The sequence below is a fragment of the Orcinus orca genome, chromosome 6 (assembly GCF_937001465.1).
Source record: "Orcinus orca chromosome 6, mOrcOrc1.1, whole genome shotgun sequence".
Lineage (NCBI taxonomy): Eukaryota > Metazoa > Chordata > Mammalia > Artiodactyla > Delphinidae > Orcinus > Orcinus orca.
The window spans coordinates 46,119,794-46,138,445 of record NC_064564.1 but is presented as its reverse complement, the minus strand read 5'-3'; the positions used below and the strand labels follow the sequence as shown (position 1 = coordinate 46,138,445).

Here is an 18,652-nt window from a genome sequence, read left to right as displayed (position 1 = left end):
CAAAGCGGGGAGATTCCCTCACAGAGGATCGGTGCCGACCAGCACTCACCAGCGCGAGAGGCTTGTCTGCTCACCCGCCGGGACGGGCGGGGCTGGGAGCTGAGGCTCGGGCTTGGAGAGCAGGGAGAGGACTGGGGTTGGAGGCGTGAACACAGCCTGAAGGGGGCCAATGCACCACAGCTAGCGGGGAGGGAGTCCGGGAAAAGTCTGGAGATGCCTAAGAGGCAAGAGACTTTTTCTGGCCTCTTTGTTTCCTGGTGCACAAGGAGAGGGGATTAAGAGCACCCCTTAAAGGAGCTCCAGAGACGGGCGCGAGCCGCGGCTATCAGCGCGGACCCCAGAGACGGGCATGGGACTTTAAGACTGCTGCTGCCGCCACGAAGAAGTCTGTGTGCATGCAGAGGTCACTCTCCAGACCTCCCCTCCTGGGAGCCTGTGCAGCCCGCCACTGCCATGGTCCCGGGATCCAGAGACAACTTCCCCGGGAGAACACACGGTGTGCCTCAGGCTGGTGCAATGTCACGACGGCCTCTGCTGCTGCAGGCTCGCCCTGCATCCATACCCCTCCCTCCCCCAGGCCTGAGAGAGCCAGAGCTGCCAAATCAGCTGCTCCTTTAACCCCGTCCTGTGTGAGCGAAGAACAGATGCCCTCAGGCGACCTACACGCAGAGGCGGGGCCAAATTCAAAGCTGAGCCCCAGGAGCTGTGCAAACAAAGAAGGGAAAGGGAAATTTCTCCCAGCAACCTCAGGAGCAGAGGATTAAATCTCCACAATCAACTTGATGTACCCTGCATCTGTGGAATACCTGAATAGACAACAAATCATCCCAAATTGAGGAGGTGGACTTTGGGAGCAAAGATATATATATATATTTTTTCCCTTTTTCTACTTTTGTGAGTGTGTATGCTTCTGTGTGTGATTTTGTCTGTATAGCTTTGCTTTTACCATTTGTCCTAGGGTTCCGTCTGTTTTTTGTGTGTGTTTGCTTTTTTTAATTTTTTAAAAATTTTTTCTTAATAATTATTTTTTATTTTAATAACTTTATTTTACTTTATTTTTTTAAATTTTATTTTATCTTCTTTCTTTCTAGTTTTTCTCCCTTTTATTCTGAGCTGTGAGGATGAAAGGCTCTTGGTGCTCCAGCCAGGCATCAGGGCTGTGCCTCTGAGGTGGGAAACCCAAGTTCAGGACACTTGTCCACAAGAGACCTCCCAGCCACACGTAATATCAAACGGCGAAAATCTCCCAGAGATCTCCATCTCCACGCCAAGACTCAGCTCCACTCAATGACCAGCAAGCTACAGTGCTGGACACCCTATGCCAAACAACTAGCAAGACAGGAACACAACCCCACCCATTAGCAGAGGGGTTGCCTAAAATCATAAGGTCACAGACACCCCAAAACACACCACCAGACGTGGACCTGCCCACCAGAAAGACAAGATCCAGCCTCATCAACCAGGACACAGGCGCTAGTCCCCTCCACCAGGAAGCCTACACAACCCACTGAACCAACCTCAGCCACTGGGGACAGACACCAAAAACAATGGGAACTACAGACCTGCAGCCTGCAAAAAGGAGACCCCAAACACAGTAACCTAAGCAAAATGAAGACAGAAAAACACACAGCAGATGAAGGAGCAAGATAAAAACCCACCAGACGTAACAAATGAAGAGGAAATAGGCAGTCTACCTGAAAAAGAATTCAGAATAATGATAGTAAAGATGATCCAAAATCTTGGAAATAGAATAGAGAAAATGCAATAAACATTTAACAAGGACCTAGAAGAACTAAAGAGGAAACAAGCAATGATGAACAACACAATAAATGAAATTAAAAATTATCTACAAAGGATCAATAGCAGAATAACTGAGGCAGAAGAACGGATGAGTGACCTGGAAGATAAAATAGTGAAATAACTACTGCAGAGCAGAATAAAGAAAAAAGAATGAAAAGAATTGAGGACAGTCTCAGAGACCTCTGGGACAATATTAAATGCACCAACATGCGACTTACAGGGCTCCCAGTAGAAGAAGAGAAAAAGAAAGGGACTGAGAAAATATTTGAAGAGATTATAGTTGAAAACTTCCCTAATATGGGAAAGGAAATAGTTAATCAACTCAAGGAAGCACAGAGAGTCCCATACAGGAAAAATCCAAGGAGAAACACGGCAAGACACATATTAATCAAACTATCAAAAATTAAATACAAAAAAAACATATTATAAGCAGCAAGGGAAAAACAACAAATAACACACAAGGGATTCCCCATAAGGTTAACAGCTGATCTTTCAGGAGAAACTCTGCAAGCCAGAAGGGAGTAGCAGGACATATTTAAAGTGATGAAAGGGAAAAACCTACAACCAAGATTACTCTAGCCAGCAAGGATCTCATTCAGATTTGATGGAGGAATTAAAACCTTTACAGACAAGCAAAAGCTAAGAGAATTCAGCACCACCAAACCAGCTTGACAACAAATGCTAAAGGAACTTCTCTAGGCAGGAAACACAGGAGAAGGAAAAGATCTACAATAACAAACCCAAAACAATTAAGAAAATGGTACTAGGAACAAACATATCGATAATTACCTTGAATGTAAATGGATTAAATGCTCCAACCAAAAGACACAGACTGGCTGAATGGATACAAAAATAAGACCAGTATATATGCTGTCTACAAGAGACCCACTTCAGACCTAGGGACACATACAGACTGAAAGTGAGGGGATGGAAAAAGATATTCCATGCAAATGGAAATCAAAAGAAAGCTGGAGTAGCAATTCTCACATCAGACAAAATCGACTTTAAAATAAAGACTATTAGAAGAGACAAAGAAGGACAGTACATAATGATCAAGGGATCAATCCAAGAAGAAGATATAACAATTGTAAACATTTATGCACCCAACATAGGAGCACCTCAATACATAAGGCAAATACTAACAGCCATAAAAGGGGAAAGTGACAGTAACACAATAATATTAGGGGACTTTAACACCCCACTTTCACCAATGGACAGATCATCCAAAATGAAAATACATAAATAAACACAAGCTTTAAATGATACATTAAACAAGATGGACTTAACTGATATTTATAGGACATTCCATCCAAAAACAACAGAATACACATTCTTCTCAAGTGCTCATGGAACATTCTCCAGGAAAGATCATATCTTGGGTCACAAATCAAGCCTCTGTAAATTTAAGAAAATTGAAATCGTATCAAGTATCTTTTCCAACCACAACGCTATGAGACCAGATATCAATTACAGGAAAAAATCTGAAAAAAATACAAACCCATGGAGGCTAAACAATACACAATAACCAAGAGATCACTGAAGAAATCAAAGAGGAAATCAAAAAATACCTCGAAACAAATGACAATGAAAACACGATGACCCAAAACCTATGGGATGCAGCAAAAGCAGTTTTAAGAGGGAAGTTTACAGCAATACAATCCTCCCTTAAGAAAAAAGAAACACCTCAAATAAACAACCTAACCTTACACCTAAAGCAATGAGAGAAAGAAGAACAAAAAAACCCCAAAGTTAGCAGAAGGAAAGAAGTCATAAAGATCAGATCAGAAATAAATGAAAAAGAAATGAAGGAAATGATAGCAAAGATCAATAATACTAAAAGCTGGTTTTTTGAGAAGATAAACAAAACTGACAAACCATTAGGCAGACTCATCAAGACAAAAAGGGAGAAGACTCAAATCAATAGACTCAGAAATGAAAAAGTAGAAGTAACAACTTACACTGCAGCAATACAAAGCATTATGAGAGATTACTACAAGCAACTCTATGCCAATAAAATGGACAACCTGGAAGAAATGGACAAATTCTTAGAAATGCACAACCTTCCGAGACTGAACCAGGAAGAAATAGAAAATATGAACAGACCAATCACAAGCACTGAAATTCAAACTGTGATTAAAAATCTACCAACAAACAAAAGCCCAGGACCAGATGGCTTCACAGGTGAATTCTACCAAACATTTAGAGAAGAGCTAACACCCATCCTTCTCAAACTCTATCAATATATAGCAGGGGGAGGAACACTCCCAAACTCATTCTACGAGACCACCATCACCCTGATACCGAAACCAGAGAAAGATGTCACAAAGAAAGAAAACTATAGGCCAATATCACTGATGAACATAGATGCAAAAATCCTCAACAAAATACTAGCAAACAGAATCCAACAGCACATTAAAAGGATCATACACCATGATCAAGTGGGGCTTATCCCAGGAATGCAAGGATTCTTCAATATATGCAAATCAATCAATGTGATACACCATATTATCAAATTGAAGGAGATAAACCATATGATCATCTCAATAGATGCAGAGAAAGCTTTTGACAAAATTCAACACCCATTTAGGATAAAAACCTTCCAGAAAGCAGGCACAGATGGAACTTTCCTCAAGATAATAAAGGCCATATATGACAAACCCACAGCCAACATCGTCCTCAATGGTGAAAAACTGAAACCATTTCCACTAAGATCAGGAACAAGACAAGGTTCCCACTCTCACCACTATTATTCAACGTAGTTTTGGACGTTTTAGCCACAGCAGTCAGAGAAGAAAAAGAAATAAAAGGAACCCAAATCGGAAAAGAAGAAGTAAAACTGTCACTGTTTGTGGAAGACGTGGTACTATATATAGAGAATCCTAAAGATGCTTCCAGAAAACTACTAGAGCTACTCAATGAATTTGGTAAAGTTGCAGGATACAAAATTAATGCTAAGAAATCTCTAGCATTCCTATACACTAATGATGAAAAATCTGAACGTGAAATTAAGAAAACATTCCCATTTACCATTGCAACAAAAAGAATAAAATATCTAGGAATAAACCTTCCTAAGGAGACAAAAGACGTGTATGCAGAAAATTATAAGACACTGATGAAAGAAATTAAACATGATACAAATAGATGGAGAGATATACCATGTTCTTGGATTGGAAGAATCAACATTGTGAAAATGACTCTACTACCCAAAGCAATCTACAGATTCAATGCAATCCCTATCCAACTACTGGCATTTTTCACAGAACTAGAATAAAAAATTTCACAATTTGTATGGAAACACAAAAGACCCCGAATAGCCAAAGCAATCTTGAGAAGGAAAAACGGAGCTGGAGGAATCAGGCTCCCTGACTCACACTATACTACAAAGCTACAGTAATCAAGATAGTATGGTACTGGCACAAAAACAGAAATAGGATAGAAAGCCCAGAGATAAACCCACGCACATATGGTCACCTTATGTTTGATAAAGGAGGCAAGAATATACAGTGGAGAAAAGAAAGCCTCTTCAGTAAGTGCTGCTGGGAAAACTGGACAGGTACATGTATAAGTATGAAATTAGAACACTCCCTAACACCATACACAAAAATAAACTCAAAATGGATTAAAGACCTAAATGTAAGGCCAGACACTATCAAAGTCCTAGAGAAAAACATAGGCAGAACACTCTATGACATAAATCACAGCAAGATCCTTTTTGACCCACCTCCTAGAGAAATGGAAATAAAAACCAAAATAAACAAATGGCACCTAATGAAACTTCAAAGCTTTTGCACAGCAAAGGAAACCATAAACAAGACAAAAAGAGAACCCTCAGAATGGGAGAAAATATTTGCAAATGAAGCAACTGACAAAGGATTAGTCTCCAAAATTTATAAGCAGCTCTTGCAGCTCAATATCAGAAAAACAAACAACCCAATCCAAAAATGGGCAGAAGACCTAAATACACATTTCTCCAAAGAAGACAAACAGATTGCCAACAAACACATGAAAGAATGCTCAACATCATTATTCAGTAGAGAAATGCAAATCAAAACTACAATGAGATATCATCTCACACCAGTCAGAATGGCCATCGTCAAAAAATCTAGAAACAATAAATGCTGGAGAGGGTGTGGAGAAAAGAGAACCCTCTTGCACTGTTGGTGGGAATGTAAATTGATACAGCCACTATGGAGAACAGTATGGAGGTTCCTTAAAAAACTAAAAAGAGAACTACCATATGGTACTGGCAGAAAAACAGAAATATGGATCAATGGAACAAGATAGAAACCCCAGAGATAAACCCATGCACCTATGGTCAACTAATCTATGACAAAGGAGGCAAGGATATACAATGGAGAAAAGACAGTCTCTTCAATAAGTGGTGCTGGGAAAACTGGACAGCTACATGTAAAAGAATGAAATTAAAACACTCCCTAACACCATATACAAAAATAAACTCAAAAGGATTAAAGACCTAAATGTAAGACCGGACACTATAAAGCTCTTAGAGGAAAACATAGGAAGAACACTCTTTGACATAAATCACAGCAAGATCTTTTTTGATCCACCTCCTAGAGTAATGGAAATAAAAATAAAAATAAACAAATGGGATCTATTGAAACTTAAAAGCTTTTGCACAGCAAAGGAAACCATAAACAAGACAAAAAGACAACCCTCAGAATGGGAGAAAATATTTGCAAACGACTCAATGCACAAAGGCTTAATCTCCAAAATATAAAAACAGCTCATGCAGTTCAATATTAAAAAAAACAAACAACCCTAAACAAACATGGGCAGAAGACCTAAATAGACATTCCTCCAAAGAAGACATACAGATGGCCAAGAAGCACATGAAAAACTCCTCAACATCACTAATTATTCAAGAAATGCAAATCAAAACTACAATGAGGTATCACCTCACACCAGTTAGAATGGACATCATCAGAAAATCTACAAACAACAAATGCTGGAGAGGGTGGGGAGAAAAGGGAACCCTCTTGCACTGGTGGTGGGAATGTAAATTGATACAGCCACTATGGAGAACAGTATGGAGGTTCCTCAAAAAACTAAAAATAGAATTATCATATGACCCAGCAATCCCACTACTGGGCATATACCCTGAGAAAACAATAATTCAAAGAGAGTCATGTACCAAAATGTTTATTGCAGCTCTATTTACAATAGCCAGGACATGGAAGCAACCTGTCATCAACAGATGAATGGATAAAGAAGATGTGGCACATATATACAATGGAATATTACTCAGCCATGAAAAGAAACGAAATTGAGTTATTTGTAATGAGGTGGATGGACCTAGAGTCTGTCATACAGAGTGAAGTAAGTCAGAAAGAGAAAAACAAATACCATATCCTAACACGTATATATGGAATCTTAGGGGGAAAAAAATGGTCATGAAGAACCTAGGGGCAAGACGGGAATAAAGACAGAGACCTATTACAGAATGGACTTGAGGATATGGGGAGGGGGAACGGTAAGCTGTGACAGAGTGAGAGAGTGGCATGGACATATATACACTGCCAAATGTAAAACAGATAGCTAGTGGGAAGCAGCCGCATAGCACAGGGAGAAAAGCTCGGTGCTCTGTGACCACCTAGAAGGGTGGGATAGGGAGGGTGGGAGGGAGGGAGCTGCAAAAGAGAAGAGATATGGGGATACATGTATATGTATAACTGATTCAGTTTGTTATAAAGCAGGAAGTAACACACCATTGTAAAGCAATTATACTCCAATAAAGATGTTAAAAAGAAAAAAAGTTACATATATAATTTAAGCTTTTTAGGTTAACATAAAACAGAAATGTATCTTCATTCATCAGCCTTTGGATATGAAGTCTTATCTTTGATATGAATCCATGGAAAAGAGTTCAGTCTCATCCTACTCATATAAGCCATTGACTACATCTCTACTTTTGGCTTATTTAAAGTACAAAAATCTGAGTGCAGAAAAAAATAACCCTCTTTATTTATACAGTGCTGCCCAAACTTTTACTGGTGTTATCCCACAGCTAAAAACAACTGCAGTTTGAGTTTTTCCAAAGCATTCAGCGTGATCAAATAATCTTTTTATACTGATATTTCACCTGTTTTTTCATATAACTATATTGTAAAACTACAGTAACTGCACTGGAAACAAATACAAGTGACTCTTGGTAAGCAAAAACTTCAAATGGTGGGAGAAGTGCACCAGCATATTAAAGAATAATCATTAACAACCAGTTTAGTGCACTTAACATCAGTGAATTTATTTTTCAAGTGAAATGGAAAAGACAGTTAATACAAAGAATCAGATAAGTGATTAAGAAAATCTTACATTTTTTTAAAAAGTCGTAAGGGAAGAGCAGAAAAAAGGAAAACTACCTGCTTACATCTAATCTAGTGCTTGAGCAGCAAGCTGAGGCATTAAAACGACTGATGGGAAAACAACAACAGATACAGTTTAAAAATCAGCTTTCTGTAACACAAAGAAAGATTTTTTGTGTGTGTAGACAGTTACAAAACCAGAAAATCCTTCCCAAGACCCTCAAAGTTCCCCAATGGAAAACACAGTTGCAATTCAAATGAAGAGCCTATCTAAGACCTCTGAGAAGCTCAGGCCCTCCCATTTCAAGGAATGTTCTAAAGATTCTAGAGAGGTGCCTATCTGCTAAATATTTAAAAAGAACTGGGTCAACATCTGCTTCAAAGTTATCAAGTTGAAAGCAGGGGGTTTAAAATAATATGGGAGGAAACGTAGTGGGTGATAGGTATTCAAGCGTTCATCGTACACTGAAATTTTTCATAATAGAGTTAAAACAAACAAATAACTGTTACAAAACAACCTCATACATTCCAGAGTGGGTTATGTGAGTTAGATCAATCACAGGTCAATTTGTGAAGGTATTATTACTAATAAGCCCGGGTCTAGGGTCTACCTGAGGCCTATTTTTGTATCTATTGATAAAAATGCTTAATTATGTACTGTAGATTTATGCTGCCCATTAATTCAATGCTCCGGAGCACTGTAAATTTTATTCAAATGCTTTATTCCTTTGAAGCTTAATAATAGCAGTTTATGAAGGACTCTTTTATTCCCAACAAGTTTAGTTTTATTGACACTTACTGAGAGTTCACATTTGGCTTAGTACTATTGCCCCTTTGAAAGTTACTTATACGTACATAATCCAAGGAGTGCGTTGCCTGAATTGGAACAAATTCAACTCAATACTCTAATGCCAGCTGAGCTGAACCCACAAGACAGCTATAACTTATCAAAAAGGACATGAATGCTTCTCCCTTACTAAAAACAAAACTAACGCTTTTTATTCAACTAACAAATGGCATCAGAGTTCTACCACATATCACTATAAGGGTTGTTGTCCAAATTATATGTATTACCTAAAAGCTCTAAGGCCTGTTCAGGAGTATCTTGCTTTTTCAGAAAGTTAATCACCCAAAACTAGAATTTGATAATAACTAATTTAGAACATGCCCATCCTCTGATAAGAAGCAGTGACTAGGATCAATAGTTCCAGAACACTCCTACAGAACCTACTTTGCAGTATACCTTAGTTTGAGAATCTCGATTTTTAAATTTCTTTGCCTTCTAGAACTGGGATATTATCTCATCACTGCTTATTATCCATAGAGAAATACAACTTCATTTCCACTGACATCTCCCTTAATATCATTCACTAAAAGCATATTAATTTAAAATTCATAAAGGTATTTATTAAATCAATTCTAAAACATTGTTAAGATTTCCCTAAAGTGTTTGTATTTTTATTCTTTTTATATAAAACCTCGATCCTGATTATTTTATTGCACTATTCAAGATTTAAATTTCACTACAAACATATTCTTTAGGGTGTAATCATCTCACATTATAGGCCAAGCTAATACCTGTTCTCATTTTTAGTGTTACTTTAGCTATAATAAAGCTTCTTTTCCAAATGAAGACAGCGCTCTGATTCCAGGCATATTACCTTATTTACTTAAAATTGTTGTTCTTGTTAAGCAACTTGTAATCTGTAACGTGCAAATCTTGTCACAATATCTAAGTTTTAAAACACTGCAAAATTGTAAATGCTAAAATTTTTAGACTATCTCAGTACAATACAAAGTTGCTCATTTACTTAACTAAGGTGAACTAAAGTGACAGACAAACCCATCCCTCACCTTTTTAAAAATGAAGGTATTTAGAAACTATGAATGTTCTATCTTCACAGTTCCTGCATCTCATTCCGATTAAAATTGTTATAAGTTAACACTAATTTCAAGTTTCAAAGTAGTACACTGTCAAAACTTTCTTACAACTACTACTTTCTTTTTCCTTTGGGTTGTAAAAAAGAACTATTGTAAAGTAAGAGTAAGCAATCAAAAATTTAAAAAGCAGTAGAGATCAAGAGAGCTTGGGGGAAAAAACATGTATTTGAAAGCTGACCTTAGAAGATAAATATAACTTAAAAATATAAAGCTAACAATGTGAGGAGATCATATGAAACTGAAAATATAAAGATTTTTTTCCCTTGTGCGTAAACATTTGTGTGTACTTCTGTATTTTCAAACTTTTAATGGTTTATGAGAAAATTAATTTACATAGGGCATATTAAATACCATGTACATACACATACGCATACATATACCTCATACTGAAAGTTGTCACTTTACAGCTTCTTAGATAATTCTAAGAAGCTATTAATGTTATGTCCTTTCCCATAAACACCACAATAAAAGCACACAGGTTGCCGTTAAAAGAAAATATCAAAATTTTCACGTGTCTTTAATACCACAGACTGCTTTATCTAGACCTATTTAAAATTCTTTTTGTTCATCAAAATTGGGATAGGGCTTCCCTGGTGGCACAGTGGTTGAGAGTCCGCCTGCCAATGCAGGGGATACGGGTTCGTGCCCCGGTCTGGGAAGATCCCACATGCCGCGGAGCGGCTGGGCCCGTGAGCCATGGCCGCTGAGCCTGCGCGTCCGGAGCCTGTTGCTCCGCAATGGGAGAGGCCACAGCAGTGAGAGGTCCGCGTAACGCAAAACAAACAAACAAACAAAAAAAATTGGGATAAAAAGGTAAAGGTGTATGTCTCAGTTGATAAGACACTGACAAACTGACAGAACTGGTTCCAAGGCAAACCTTTGGCCTTTATGTATTTTCCCTTGAATCAGAGTTTCACTTTCTAGACATTCTGTACATTAAGCATATAGGCAAATGAAGTACTATGTGGCAAAGTGAAACATATATATGCCACTCAAAAAGAGAGTACCTACACTCAGCTCCAAATTTTTTTTGCCCTCTCAGGAAAGGTTGCTTGATCTGATTTTCAAGCAAGTCAGAAATCCAAACTTTGGTGTGTTATCACTTGATTTTTAAATGTTGGAACTATATAAAAATTTTTTAAATATTTAAATTGAGCAAAACATCTCTATGGTTACAGGCAACAATCTAAAACTCTGGCTTATGTCTAGGTTTTAATCAAGTACCTTGCATAGTTTTCTATTGCCACTGTAACAAAACTCACCACAAATTTAGTGGCTTAAAACAATGTGAATTTATTATCTTACGGTTCTGGAGGTCAGAAATCCCAAATTAGTCTTACGACACTAGAATCAAGGTGTAGGTAGTGCTACATTTCTTCTGCAGAATCCATTTCCTTGTCTTTTCCAGCTTCTGAAAGATCACCTGCATTCCTTAGCTTGTGGCTCCTTTTTCCATCTTCAAAGTACATCACTCCAATCTCTGCTTCCATCATCCCATCTCTTTTAGCTGCCTTTGACCAGTTAATTACTCCCTACCACCAATGTTGCATGCGTGTGTGTGGGTGGGGGTGGGGGGGCCGAGTTGTTTTTTGTTTTTTTGGTCTAAATGCATTTGCTAGAACCTCCAAGAAACATTGAAAAATGAATGATCCTGTCTGATTCGTCATTTTAATTCACCAAGTGGGTAGTTAAGCTTGGTCAAATGGTCATTACATATCTGAATAGTTTTCTACTATATTTTTTTACCTACAGCTTATATTAGAAATGACTGATGAATATTAGCAAAGGTCTTTTTAGCATCTACTTATCTGACCATGTAATTTTTCTCTTTTAATTTGATGAAATGACTTATGCTAATAGACTTTCTAATGAAGTCTCCTGTAAATTCCTATAGTAAATCCTACTTGGTCAGTAGCATAATTACCCACTGATACACTGCTGGATTCGATATGCTAATGTTGTACTTACAATTTTTACATCTATATTCACAAGTGAGAAGGCCTATAATCCCCTGAACACTTTTTTGGCACTATTTATGAAATCTGGGATATTAAAGCTATGCAGAAATCATAAAGTAAACTGAAGATCTTTTCATCTTTTTCTAGGGCTTGGACTAATTTAAATAACACAGGTGTAATCTGTTTGAAAATAGTAACAGATGGCATGCATTATTGAATGTTTTATTAGCTGTAAACACATTAAACACATTACATCATGCAAATAATAATTCAGTTGTGAATTCACCTTGTCTTTTTCAACAGATCTCTATTCACCTTTCTAATTTCTTCTTTGTTAATCTCTTCAAGTTTTCCACTTTTGGGAGAAGTTAATTTGGTTAATTTGTATTTTGATAGAATACCATACATTTGCTCGCTTCAAGTTTGTTTATACAATGCTGCACGTGGATTCTCATTATTCTTTTAAACTCATACATGCCTATGATTCTGTCTCCTCCTTTCTCACTAATCTCAATTTTCATTGCTCTCTACCTATTTCCTTAATCAGACCGAAGAAGAGTTTATCTTATTTTCTTGTCTTTACAAAAATCAAGTTAATAAATTTAAATTATCCTTTTGTTTTCTGTTTCTTAGTTTTAATGTTTACCTTTGTTGTTTCATTTTTCCAACTTTCTTTTGGTTTATTTTGTTATTTTTAAAATTCCTTTAAGATGTGAACTAAGTTCCTGGGCTAGTCATTAAGGTTTTCTCTCTCATATCTAAATCTTCTCTTTAAATTTAGCTTTGAAATACTAACAATCAAACAGAACACATGAATTCCAACTGGATCCTGGATCAGAATCAATCAATTAATTAATTAAAATAAATAAGTAAACTATAAATTTTTTTTAGTAATTGGGGAAATTTTATATGGGCAATATATTAGATGATATTATTTGAATTACTGTTTATTTCTGAAAAGTGATGATGACATTGTGGCTGTAAAACTCTCCTTATTTTTAGGAAGTACACACTGAATTGTTTAAGCATGAAATGTTATGACATCTGTAACTTATTTTTTAATAGGTTATGAGCCGAACTGTTTCCCCACAAAGAATTCACATGTGAAACCCTAACCCCAGTGCCTAAGAATGTTGACTGTTTTGGAGATAGGGCCTTTATAAAGCTAATTAACTTAAAATAAGGCCATTATGGTAGGTACTAATCCAATCTGACTAGTGTCCTTATAAGGGGAGATTAAGACACAGGGAGAGACACCAGGGGCACACACACAGAGAAAGACAACCAAGTGAAAAGGCAGCAAGAGGGTAGCCATCTGCAAGCCAAGGAGAGAGGCCTCAGAGAAAACAACCCTGCCTGTACCCTGATCTGGACTTCCAGCCTCCAGAACTGTGAGAAAATAAATTTCTGTTGTTTAAGCCAGGCAGTCTGTGGTATTCTGCGATGGCAGCTCTAGCAGCCTAATACAAATGGCTCTTGGGGAAAAAGGATAAATATAAGGAGAGAGCAAAAGCAAAAATGGCAAGATGTTAATGTTGCTGAATCTAGGTAGAAGGTATATGGATGTTCATTACATCATTCTTTCAACTTTTATATAAGTTTGAAGTTTTCCAAAATAAAAAGTTTGGGGAAAAAAATTTCACTGGGAAATATATACACACACACGTACATGTAAGTTTGTATTTGTTTGTTAAAGCTGCCATAACAAAATACCAAAGGCTGGCTGGCTTAAATGACAAAAATGTGTTTCTCACAGTTCCACAAGGTAGAAGTCAAAGATCAAGGTGTCTGCAGGTTTGGTTTCTTCTGAGGCTTGCAGATGGCTGCCTTCTGGCTGTGTCCTCACATGGCCCTTCTCTGTGTGTGCCCAGCCCTGGAGTCTTTCAGTGTACTCAAATTTTCTTTTCTTATAAGGACACCAATCAGATTGGATTAACTTAATCACCTCTTTTTTTAAAAAAGATTTATTTATTATTTATTTGTTTATGATTATTTATTTAATATATAAATATATAATAAATTTATTTTTATTATTATTTATACATTAAATATTATGTATTATTTGTTTATTTGTTTTATTTTTATTTTTGGCTGTGTCAGGTCTTAGTTGCAGCACTCGGGCTCTTCGTTGCAGTCCGTGGGCTTCTCTCTAGTTGTGTGCAGGTTTTCTCTTCTCTAGCTGTGGTGCACAGGCTCCAGGGCACATGAGCTCTGTAGTCTGAGGCACGCGGGCTCTAGTTGAGGCGTGCAAGCTCAGTAGTTGTGGTGCATGGGCTTAGCTGCCCCACGGCATGTGGAATCCTAGTTCCCTGACCAGGGATTGAACCCACATCCCCTGCATTGTAAGGTGGATTCTTTACCACTGAACCACCAGGGAAGTCCCATTTACCTCTTTAAAGACCTTATCTCCAAATGAGATTACATTCAGAGGTGGTAGGGGTTAGGGATTTCCATATATGAATTTTGAAGGGACATAATTCAGCCCATAACCAGGTGTTTTCTCGTTATCCTTGCCCTTACAGTATTAAGTCTTTAAATCAAAAATTTTAATTCTATCATTTCTTCAATACTTTTCTAGCTATTTGTTTCTCTTTCTATAATTTCTAGTATGTTCAGGATAGGTCTAAAATTGTCTTCCAGGTAGCCATGAGTTAAACATAAGGATTTATACTTTTTGTGTGTGGTTTCTATTATTCTGTTTATTTATTCAACTTGATTTCTTAGGAAAATGATGTAGCCCCCAGTCATAGCTAACCTCTTTATCAGTTTGTCTACTAAGTTTAGGAATTCAGAATTTATTTTTAGTTCCTAAAACTACATTTGTGGGGACTTCCCTGGTGGAACAGTGGTTAAGAGTCCACCTGACAATGCAGGGGACACAGGTTCGAGCCCTGGTCCGGGAAGATCCTACATGCCGCGGAACAACTAAGCCTGCGTGCCACAACTATTGAGCCTGTGCTCTAGAGCCCACTAGCCACAACTACTGAGCCCACGTGACACAACTAATGAGCCTGTGCTCTAGAGCCCAAGCCACAACTACTGAGCCCACGTGCCACAACTAATGAAGCCCGCACACCTGGAGCCCATGCTCTGCAACAAGAGAAGCCACCAGCCCCCACTCGCTGCAACTAGAGAGAGCCTGTGTGCAGCAACAAAGACCCAACGCAGCCAAAGATAAAAAGATAAAAAATAAATTTATTTTTAAAAAAAACTACACTTGTGCTCTAATTGTACTTCTTTGAGAGTTTTCATTATTTTGTTAAAGTTTTCTTTCCTATAGTCTATTAATTCTGTGTTCCACAGAAGCTACCTATTCAACTTATTCAGCTTCATTTTCCTCTCTCAAATTATTGAATTCCTTTCATTGGTCTTTGCCTACTCATAACTGTTCCCTCAGCATCTGGACAGCTCAGACTACTGTTATTTATTAGAGAGTAAAAAACCAGCAGGTAATAAAAAACATGGAAATTTTCAGCACCAAGGACCAAACATGTTAACTAACAGCCCTCTGTTGAAGCACTGGAACGAGGTTTTTATAAGTCTGCCCACCAGGTTCAGTTCTCTTCTATAGAGATTAACAGGACTGAATTGTCCCTTTAAGCACAAAGCACATAGCAAATGTCAGGAACATGCACTAAAGCCAGCATCTTCTCACATTAACTCCCTGTCCCACCTTCATCGTTTCACACTGCAGTATATCTCCCCATTCATAACTAAGATTATTAATAATAAAATAGTAAACAAATAATAACAAACAAGTCATATTAGCTCATTTAAACCCAACAATCCTATTGAAGCAAGGATTACCCACATTTTACAAATGTATAAAGTGATTTTAGGGAAGGTTGAGTGTCTTAAAGCCAGGTCCATTAACATGAATGCTTATATAATCTCTTCAGAACTAACATTCCTCCTACTTCCACGTTCATTTGTGTGACCTCAGGCACACAAATCTTTCTGGGCCTTATCTTTCCATTTGTAAAATGATGATGCTAATACCACCTACCTCACAAGGTTGCTGTACAAACCCAATGAGTGAATGAAGTCATATAAAGTGATTAGAACAGTGTCTGGCATACAACACTTACTGGCTCAGTAAGTGTTAGCTTTAATATTATTATTTATCTGGCATCTTTAGCTTATTTGGCATCTTCTAGCTTAGTATTATTATTTATTTGGCATCTTGTAGCTTTTTTTTAAAAAAAGCCTATATTCTCAAATAACTCAAAAGAATCCCAATGATCTGGCACTTATCAGATCCACAAGTGGCTACTATGACAGTTTTGGGTAATATTTGTGATTGCTTAACCTGCTCATTGCAGCATTTAAAAGCTAACATGATCTGTCTTACAGTAACACTGTAAAAGTGGGTTCTTTGCAATAGTCACTTTGAATCTAATCACCATTTTTTTCATTAGAAAAGTTCAGAAGTCAAATACTGTATTTTGTTGTAATTTTTTTTAAGAGAATTAAGTTTCTAATCTGATTGGCTATCCATCAAATGGCTTCTGACAGTAGAAAAGGTAGCATTAATGTTCAGGTGTGAACAATAATGGACTTAAACTTGACACCTCAAAAACTGGGAAAAATAAGCAGAGGCAAAGAGGCAAAACATTTGCCTTAAATAAAGGCAAACAAATGTAATCAAGCAGAAGTTGATGCTCTGTAAGAAACATCAAGAAGCAAGACGGTTAATTTAGATAATTTAAGAAACTAAGGACTTCCCTGCCTGCCAATGCACGGGACACGGGTTTGATCCCTGATCCAGGAAGATCCCACATGCTGCAGAGCAACTAAGCCCGTCATGCGCCACAACTACTGAGCCTGTGCTCTAGAGCCCGCGAGCCACAACTACTGAGCCCACGTGCCACATCTACTGAAGCCCGCGCGCCTAGAGCCCCTGCTCCACAACAACAGAAGCCACTGCAAAGAGAAGCCCACGCACCGCAACAAAGAGTAGCCCCTGCTCACTGCATCTAGAGAAAGCTTGTGCACAGCAACAAAGACCCAACGCAGTCAAAAATAAATGAATAAATAAATAAATAAAAATTAAAAAAAGAAACTAAAAAGTGACAAGCCTTGTAAATGGTTAAACTATCTGAACTAGATTAGCATACTACATAGACAATTTAAAGCTAAGTATTTTGAAGGAAAATCAATAGCAAGACTTCTTAGAAATGTGTACATTTTCTACTCTGTGGGTAAGTATAAATCATCCTGTGACACTCCTAGGCAAGATGTATGTGATGACCAAAAATCTACTGATTATGAGGCAACCAAGATACAACGATTTCTTCAATGCTTCAGTATAAGTAGATTATTTGATGCCCTCTACAGTTATAACATGAAATTAAATTATCTTTTTGCAGTGATACTTACCCAATAGCATTGTATTAGAAATGAAAATATACTCAAGGTTTCAGGTTAAATCTGTGCTACTTATTTATGCTACTGCCTCTGGTTACCTGTTTTTATTTGTGCTCCTGCCTATAGCCAAAGTCTGCAAACAGAGATACAAGTCAGTCTTTGGCAACTACCAAAAAAAAATTGTTTTAGGCAAAAATCATCAATAGATGATAAAATCAGTGGGTGAAAGTTTGATGAGCCCATGGCAGAGCAGAATAATCTAGAAAAAGAAATTAGCATGTTGCTTCTTGATTAGTCAGCATCCCAAAACATCAGGTATTTTTCATCATCACAATAATCAAATTATATGTACCTATATAAAGTGAACCACCTTACTATCTCAGCTATGAAAAGAAGCTATTATCACCAAACATTAATAGGTATGTAGAAGATATTCAGCGAGATAAAGTCTTCTAAACTACTAACATAATGTTTGGTAGAGTAAGTATAATATTTAATAAATAGTGGGATCACTAGTGATACATATATTCAAATTCCAAATGAGAAATGTGATTCTGCTTGAGGTTGGCATTGTTGCAGTCCTATATCTGAGCAGTAGTTTAAGAAAATCATCTTAATCCTGAACGCAATTAACTTCATTCTCATATATACCAAAAGGACTAATCATTACAAGTAAAAAGATCAATCCAACATTGTTGAATCACTTTATATAAACATAACACAGAAAAACAATCACATTCTTGAGGTAAGAAATCACCAAAGGGATAACAAAGAAATTCTGAAATAAAAATGAAAGTTTTTAACTTACTGACTAACTAAATCAGATCCCATCTTAGAGCCATCATCTGCCTCTTCTTCCACATCAGAGTCCATACCACTGTCACCTTATGAATGACATAAAAAAAATTGAAAGCATGCTCATAAAATGTCAGAGTGATTTAATCATTATACAGAAAGTGTCATGTATAAAGTGATGATTAAATAACTTGAGAGTTGCTGAAAGATGACATTTTTAATTGCTTATATTTAAAATGCCTTATTAGGTATTTGTCATTGCCTTCCCTTGATCTATTTTATAAATGTATAAAATATATATAAGCAAGAAGGTGTGTACATATAATACTTACAAACTATACACACATGTATACATCTATCACCATTTTACATTTAAAAAATATGTTATCTCTGGAAATTGAAATTCTCCATTTTTTTGTTCCTTCTCTTGTAATGCTAATGCTAATATCCTTGTAGAGTCCAAAAAGAAAA

The 18,652-nt window shown here is 37.1% G+C and overlaps 1 protein-coding gene across 2 annotated transcripts in view; it reads right to left on the bottom strand.

Moving 5' to 3' along the window:
* The window catches only part of CAAP1 (caspase activity and apoptosis inhibitor 1), a 54,049-nt gene that overhangs the window by 28,854 nt on the left and 6,543 nt on the right, over window positions 1-18,652 (bottom strand). For both annotated transcript variants that reach the window (XM_004275057.4, XM_033437744.2), the window contains exon 4: window positions 18,195-18,270. In XM_004275057.4, the coding sequence (XP_004275105.1) occupies window positions 18,195-18,270 (76 nt within the window). The remainder of the gene's footprint in view (window positions 1-18,194; window positions 18,271-18,652) is intronic.